General features: G+C 47.6%; 1 protein-coding gene across 1 annotated transcript in view; it reads left to right on the forward strand.

Moving 5' to 3' along the window:
- Positions 1-8,678, forward strand: part of LOC106807982 (polycomb protein suz12-B-like) — a 29,100-nt gene that overhangs the window by 11,078 nt on the left and 9,344 nt on the right. Inside the window, exons 4-9 of the mRNA XM_014810520.1 lie at positions 1,304-1,369; positions 2,128-2,186; positions 2,510-2,571; positions 3,073-3,310; positions 4,740-4,907; positions 5,171-5,369. Of these exons, the coding sequence (XP_014666006.1) occupies positions 1,304-1,369; positions 2,128-2,186; positions 2,510-2,571; positions 3,073-3,310; positions 4,740-4,907; positions 5,171-5,369 (792 nt within the window). The remainder of the gene's footprint in view (positions 1-1,303; positions 1,370-2,127; positions 2,187-2,509; positions 2,572-3,072; positions 3,311-4,739; positions 4,908-5,170; positions 5,370-8,678) is intronic.

Below are 8,678 nucleotides of genomic sequence, written 5' to 3' on the forward strand. Positions count from 1 at the left end.
CTACACACGTAAGCTACGCGCTAAAACTACACACGTAAGCTATGCACCAAAACTACACACGTAAGATACGCGCACGTCATTTGCACGCGCGTCAGCGAAACTGTCCCTGTTCAGCTGATCATTGACCTTCAGTTCGATATGCTTCGACTTGTCGTCAGCTGTCTGTGACCTGCCGGTGACCTGTCTATGACCTGCCGGTGACCTGTCTGTGACCTGCCGGTGACCTGTCTGTGACCTGCCGGTGACCTGTCTGTGACCTGCCGACAATGCATACATACCCCTTTGTAGCGTTGACACTTGGTGATTTCGTTTTTAGTAACTCGAATTGCGGACGTTCTCTAATGTACAGTTGCTTAATTAATCCCGATTTGAAATAGGGTGGTGTTTCCATTAGTTCGCGAGGTTGGGGTGGGGGGGGCGTCTGTAACTGATTGCCACTTTTTTCCAGTTGTGTTCATGTGCCCCGATCATTCTTTGCTTAAGCTTAATTACTCGTTCGTCTACTAGTCACTCCTTAGAATAGATTCCTTAGGTTGACAATTGTCTGTAAGTGAGTCTGTCACACGTCGCCTTTTTTGCATATATATATATATATATATAAATAGTTTACCTGTGTGTCACTTACCTGTTTACCTGTGTGTCACTTACCTGTTTACCTGCTACGAGTTTACCTGTGTGTCAGAGTTACCTGCTACGAGTTTACCTGTGTGTCATTTACCTGTTTACCTGTTATGAGTTTACCTGTGTGTCATTTACCTGTTTACCTGTTATGAGTTTACCTGTGTGTGACGCGTAGTTGACTCCAATTGCTACAACTCACTCCCGGGCCCTCCCCCATCTCTCTGTTAATGAAATGCCTTCTGAAATTACTTGGGGCAGAACGCTAATAGTACCACGTATATATATAGAATGCACCTTTCTTCTTCTTACAATTAATGTCGGCTCGATTCTAACGTGATGGTTTTTAGGATCCGAGTGCTTACGTCTGCACTGCAATCGATTTACATAAGTTTTAGCAACAGATAGCTATATATATACTGGTTTCCTGTCAGATATTTTTCACGAGTAGAATTTGCATGCCTACCTAAATGTGATCTTGCTAGAAATCATTCTGTACGGTTATTGTAATACGGAATAGCGCGAAATTTTGTTAACGTCTGTTTTTACCCAGAGAAATTCATCCTCATTGCTATCAAAGTGTAGTCGAGTGAAGTGTGTTTATCTGTCAGCTGGGAGTTCAAAGTGTTGAGAAGTCGTCGTGTGTGTGCAGAATGGTGTTCTTATGAGGTGCTGTTCTCTTCAGGGCAAGTTTTCAAGTAGACAGCCTGCTAGAGAGAGCAACGAACGAAAAACTCGCAAAGGCGGAATGGTGTGTATGTGTTTGAGTACGTGTGCGTGCACTTGTGAGTGCCTGCGTGTGTGTGTAGTTTGTGCATGCGCGTGTGCGTGCGTGCATGTGTGTGGGTGTGTGTGTGTAGGTGCGTGTGTGAGTGGGTGTGTGTGTGTGTCTGTGTAGGTGTGTGGGTATGTGTGTGTGGGAGTGTGCCTACATGCGTGCATGTGCGTGTGTCTGTATACGTGCGTCCATGCATGCGTACCGTTCTCATATATTAATGACTAATGTTAATATATTTGTGGATCAATTTGGATGATATTTCAGTCATTTGTCACGAAATCCTGCAAACCTATGTTATCGACGAAGCACTCTTATGTATATTCCTGTTATACGTGGAATCAATTTGCAATAACCGGGTCTAGCTTTTAGTTCGACTGCACTAGCCTTGATTATAGTTATTACTCAAGATATGAAGAACTGTGGTTGCCCTGTATGCAGTAGTTGTTGTGCTCGTCTGTGCGCAGTAAATAATCGCGTGCGCGTAACCATGGTACCCGAGTCTAGTACCAAACAGCCAGGTGAAACTTAACAGCATAGTCATAGCATAGATCGAAATTTCTTACTAAGGCACAGATTGCCCCATATATTGCAAGTTATTGTTTTCCTGTTAATTATGCTGACCGTGTGGATAGTTCGCAGCTCGACAGATAGTTGCGTGAAGCGTTTGGCAACAGATTCCTTGTCGATATTGTGTATCCGTCTATTTATCCCCGTGGCCTTTGCCTTTTTAGCATCAAGTCAGGATTCATGAACTTGATCTTCCTTGGGTTTTATGACTCAAACACAAAAAGTAGGTTATTAGTCTTGTCTCAATTTATATACCATTCTATGATTATGAATTTGGTCTATACATAAGATAATTTCCTGCAGAGAATAGTAATTACTGGATTGTTCCATGACTTTTCAACTGCGTAACTGTATAATCTCCACTTTGCGAGATTATTGATATTATTCTCATTACAGTTTGCAAAAACAACAACTATGAAAGTATTCATCGCGAATATGATTTAAGATTTTTAACGACCGATAATATTGTTTTGCGAGGCGAGAAAACTCACTTGATTATCGATTCCCGTCAATCTTAATCGCTGCAATGCTCTTATTCTCCTCCAGTCGCCAACGGAGCAGCGACCATCGAAGTCATAGTCGTGAAAATATGCCACAAGAAACGCAAGGTAATGCCAACAACGCAGTAACTGTCGCACCTCTGTAGCTTGCGCGTCCTAGTCTGTAGCTATTTTCGTAGGCGCGCCCAGGTTTTCCACCAGAAAATATATTTTGGGTAAGGACCAAAATGAGGCGGGTTCATTGATTAATTGAGAATAAATGGTTCAGTGGCAAATGGCCACCTTAAGTGGATACCAAATAGTGCATTAAACCAGTGAGCATCATGTTTAAACCAGTGACTTTCTTAATGAATTAATGTGAAATTATGCGAATAATTGTTAATGTATCTTTTTAAAAATACCATATATTATCATTTTCACTCCAAATATTGCTCACATACATAAGCAAGTAATTTTTTACTCAAAACTTTGAGTATGAATCTATACCCTAGAAATATTTTTGGGCATGGATTTTTACCCTTTGGGTACCCAGGAGGGTATCCTGGCGGAAATTCTGACGCCACGTCCCGTGCCCGCTCGTGTAACCGACGCGGCACGTCTCTGTCACAGGAGGTGTCATCGCCGTCCAAGCACATACAGATCGGGTCGGTGGAGGTGCCATACAACCCGGACGGTAGCCATGCCGGCCCGACGAGCGCCGTCTCTGTGCCCAGCGACAGCTTCAACCTCAACAACGGCCACAGCGTCAAGTCATACACGATGCTGCTTCGCGCCACCGCGCAGCCCTCCGGCCGCGCCGCCGCCGCCGCCAGCCCGATCATGTGCAACGGAGACGCGAGCGAACTAGGTGGCGCTCTTTGTCGAGTAGCGATTTCGCGCGATTACAATGAGGGGGGAGGGTACGAGACGTCGTTGCGTTTCAGGGTGTGAAATTAACCTTTATTACCTGGTAGACATATGGATTACTAGATTTTGTAATCTGGTAGTCCGTGAGCAATTCTGGTAGTTCAAATGTTTTTTTGGATAGAGGTTCAATTTGACTGTAATATTCTGGTTAAAAACATTTACAAGTTATTGCCATTTATAAAAACCTCTTTCTTTATTGATTAAAAATCCTGATCTTCTGCGATAGCTAGTTTTGCAAAAACGAGTGGTGTCCATCTACACGAAAGCACAGCTACAAACATAGCTGCGCCCATGTCAATCAATTACTCAACGTGCTTGATATAGAATATCAGTTTTAAGTCATAGCTGACAATTAATGGGGGTTAACGTATTTAATGTGAGGTTATATCAGAACTTACCGGAAAGATAAATAAATTAAATCATCAGTTTATTCGTCCTTGTCAGTCAAAAATGAATAGAGTCACGTTAAGTTAGCTAGTCCACCGGACTAGTTTTGACTGTAATCTACTCGTCCGTGTGTAAATCTAGTAGTTTTTGACTACCGGACTACCGTTAATTTTGCACCCTGGCGTTTTGTCGCATGGTTACGGTGGTTGTTCTAGATGTCAGGCGATCGGAAAATACGAAGTGAGCCTTGGCTTGTGTGCAGTGCGAAGTGTTGCTTCAGTTTGTGTGAGTGGAATGTAAAGTTTCAATTTATGGTTGCAGAGAGGTTTACTTCGCTTTGTGCGAGTAGAGGAAGTGGTCTTAGTTTTTGTGCGAGTAGAGAGGGTGGTCTTAGTTTACGCGTGCGCAGTGAGGGTGGTCGTAGTTAGTACACGCAGCGGCGGCATCCTCTGTCCGCACCCCCGCACGCTCACGTCCGCATCGCTTCCGTCCGTTCGTACGCGCGGTGGCGGCGGCATCCTCTGTCCGCACCCCTGCACGCTCACGTCCGCATCGCTTCCGTCCGTCCGTACGGGCGGCGGCGGCGGCGGCATCCTCTGTCCGCGCCCCCGCACGCTCACGTCCGCATCGCTTCCGTCCGTCCGTACGGGCGGCGGCGGCGGCATCCTCTGTCCGCACCCCCGCACGCTCACGTCCGCATCGCTTCCGTCCGTCCGTACGGGCGGCGGCGGCATCCTCTGTCCGCACCCCCGCACGCTCACGTCCGCATCGCTTCCGTCCGTCCGTACGCGCGGCGGCGGCATCCTCTGTCCGCCACGGATCTCGTCGTTGCACAGAAGGACGTCAGAGGGAGAAGCGAGCCGGACAAGGCAAAGAAGCCGGGCGGAGGCGACGCCGGCCACCACCGGACCCGAATCCGACCGCCGCGGTCGCCGTGACGAACGGAGCCCGTCAAAGCGTCGTGCTGTGCATCTCTACGGCAGGCTTCGCTGTACGGCATCAGCAACAATACGGCAGCCAAGACGAGGCGCGCGAGCGAACGACTGCACTGCGCCCTGGTGGCTCGCTCAACTGGATGGCAGCTGTACAGCCTACTGAGAGGCCAAGCCCAAGCTTTCTGGCCACAGCCGGCTTCACATTCAGCCTACGTGGTGAGCGGCCTAAAGAGGGCGTAGTGTGTGCCGGCCTGGTATGCGTGCGTTTGGTGTGTGGCGTGAGGGTGTGGGAGCGGGGGGGACGCATAGCGTGCAGTGTGTTGCATGTGTGAGCCGTGTGTGCGTGTGTGTGTGCGTGTGTGACGTGGCGTGTGCGTGTGCACCGGGGCGTGCGTCGTGCGTGTGATGGCCTGTGCGGTGTGTGTGTGTTGTGTAGTGTGCGGCAGCTATCAAACTGTCCTCCGTCTCTCTCCTGAGAGCGCTCGGTTTCGTCGGCAGAGCGCCGCTGCGAAGGAGGCAACGCATCGAGGTGGCGATCAACCGGACTGCTAACGACGCCTGCGTCAACACAGGCAAGCGCCTCAGACGCTCGTCGCAATCACAGACCCAGGCAACTGCTAAACCGGGCAGGAACGGCCCCGTGCGCCGCAGCGAGGTCACACAGCTGCTCGTTATCAGGTGAGTGCAGCGAGGTCACCCAGCTGCTCGTTATCAGGTGAGTGCAGCGAGGTCACGCAGCTGCTCGTTATCAGGTGAGTGCAGCGAGGTCACCCAGCTGCTCGTTATCAGGTGAGTGCAGCGAGGTCATCCCACACTGCTCGTTATCAAGGTGAAGGTGCAGGCGAGGTCAGCCCAGCTGCTCGTTATCAGTCGAGTGGCAGCATGCAGGTCACTGCAGCTGCTCGTTAATCAGGCTGAGTGCCAGCGAGGTCACCAGACCAGCCTCGTTATCAGGTGAGTGCGGCGAGGGTCACCTAGCTGCTCGTTAATCACAGGTGAGTGCAAGCGAGGTCACGGCAGCCCTGCTCGTTATGCAGGTGAGTGGTGACAAGCGTGGGAGGGTGATGCTTCAGTTTGTGCTGTGAGGCAGAAAAGGGTCGGTTCAGAGAGGCCGAGAGGGTGGCGTGGAATATGTGGCGTGCGTACGTGGGTGCATGTGTGCGTGCGTGCCTGCCGTGCGTGTGTGTGTGTGCCAAGCAGCGGCAGCAATTAACTTCTACAATAGGCTGTGTGGAAACATGCCTTGCGATGTGTAGGCATATATCTAATTAACAGGGCCCAAACGAGACAAGCTACGCTAGTCTGAAGCGACGTTCTTAGATACGGGACGAACCAGCAGGACCTAACCGACGGAGCAGTCAGACCGTACATCTCTGGACACAATAAGCACGTATTATGAGAAATCTAATAAAAATGATCATGGGAAAGACATTTTGTCGCATCGTCCGTCACCCATGTCAAAAATATCGTTGTTCTAGAAAGTAATAAGCACTTGTCCTATTAGTATTCATAAAGTAGTTTGTTACTTTACTGTGCAGTAATACTATAATTAGCTACCAAGCGCTGGACACGGGCCCTGAATGATTCAGATTCAACGATTACATCTCCAGGGCTGTCTTCGAGTATTAATTATTAATTTATTAATTATTACTCATTAGTACTACCTGCGTGTTGGTAATTAATAAACTAATTGCACGTTAATTAATCTTGTCGTTGGCAGATTATATTATCACACTGACAGCAACCGTCCTGTGCGCAGCTAGACGAGGAGGAGGTGGACAAGCGATGAATGAGGTGGATCCAGACTGCTAACGCAACCAGAACTATCGACGTAAGCTACGGCACCAAAACTATGACAGCGCTCAAGCTATTCACCAAAACCATACACGTAAGATACCCGCAAAACATAGACACACAGAGACTACGCGCCAAAACACAAACGTAAGATACTGCGCCAAAAACTACACACCGTAAGCCTCACGCACCAAAAACTACAACACGTAATCTCAGCGCGCGCAAAACACTAACACGTAAGATACGCGCCCCAAAACTACACACGACTAAGCTACCGCGCCAAAAACCCATCACACGTAAGCTACGGACCAAAACATACACCACGTAAGACTTACGCGCACAAAACCCAAACACGTAGAGCTACAGCCAACCAAAACCTACACATCGTAAGACACGGCGCCAAAAACTATACACGTAAGCTACGCGCCAGCAAAACTACACACGTAAGCTACGCGCCAAAACTACAGACACGTAAGGCTACGCAAAACGATACATCAAGACCGCCAACAAACAAGGTACGACATACTAAACGTCAAGCCGCAAAACTATGACATCGTAAGCTAGCGCGGCCAAAGCTACAAACGTAAGCCTTAAACGCACGCAAAACTATACACGTAAGCTACGCGCCAAAACTACACACGTAAGCTACGCGCCAAAACTACACACGTAAGCTACGCACCAAAACTACACACGTAAGCTACGCACCAAAACCGACACACGTAAGCCTACGCACACATAAACTAATACACGTAAGGCTACGCGACGAGGAGACACTACACCCGTAAGCTACGCACCAAAACCACACGCGTAAGCTACGCACCAAAACTACACACATAAGCTACGCACCAAAACTATAAACGTAAGCTACGCGCTAAAACTACACACGTAAGCTAATGGCAACCAAAACTACACACGTAAGATACAGCGCACCATGCATTTGCGACGCGCGTCCAGCGGAAACTGTCCCTGTCAGCTGATACATTGACGCTTCAGTTCGATATCTTCGACTTGTGCGTCAGCATGCTGTGACCTGCCGGTGACTGCTGTCCATGACCTGCAGACGGTGGACCCTGTCCTGTGACGCCTGCTCGTGACATGTCTGGTACGCTGCCGAACAATAGCATGAACATACCCGCTCTTAGTAGCGTTGACAACTTGGTGATTTCGTTTTTAGTACTCGTGAATTGCGGAACGTTCTTCTTAAATGTACAGTTGCTGTAATTAATCCCGGAATTTGAATAGGAGTGGTGTTTCCAATTCATCTCGGCGCAGGTATGGGGGGTGGGGGGGCGTCGGTCAACTTGATTCGCCACATTTTCCAGTTGTGTCATTGTGCTCCCGATACATTCTTTGCCTTAAGCTTAATTACTCGTTCCGTCTACTAGTCCCCACATGCCTTAGAAAGATTCGCTTTAGTTGACAATTGTCTGTAAAGTGAGTCTGTCACGCCGATCGCTTTTTTCTGCATATATATATAATACTATATAAATTAATGTAGAAAGACATACACATTAATGTGTTAGGCATGTAACACTTAATTCTGTTTCTAATTTATTTTCGTATCTACACATGTGTCTTGTGTGCTTTTACTTTTATAGTAATTGTTTATTCTATATATCATATATATATATATTATATATATTATATATATATATAAGTAACAAAGCACCGGACACCCATGGAAGGGATAAGAAGAATTTAAAAATTGAAATAGTGTCAAAATTTTAATACTTGAGGCTTTCGACGAACATATGTCTCTTCGTCAGAGCCGACAACAACAGAAGGGAAACACGTTATTTTGATAAATGATGACCAATGGATGAGGCACATACCCTGGCGTACCATTGTATATGCGGCGTTCATTATTTATCTATTATAATATGTATGTTGAGCAGACGTACACAGCGCCGCACCGATCATCTATGATAGTATATCTACATCCGTACGCTTGCTGTTCGTTGCAGATGATTGATGAGTTTTAGGCGACGTTGAACAGAGGGATGAGACACGGAACGTCAGCGAAGCTGTGGAAGCTCACAGTACTGGAAGCAACAGTAAGTGTAATCAGTGATCTCACTCTGCTCATACAACGATCACACACACTCTCGTCTCTCTCTCGTTCCTGTCTTTCTTCCGCTTTCTTTCCTCCTCTGCTCTCTTTCGACGCTCTCTCTTTCCCTTTCTTTGCGCCCG

Source organism: Priapulus caudatus, unplaced genomic scaffold, assembly GCF_000485595.1.
Source record: "Priapulus caudatus unplaced genomic scaffold, Priapulus_caudatus-5.0.1 Scaffold246, whole genome shotgun sequence".
Lineage (NCBI taxonomy): Eukaryota > Metazoa > Priapulida > Priapulimorpha > Priapulimorphida > Priapulidae > Priapulus > Priapulus caudatus.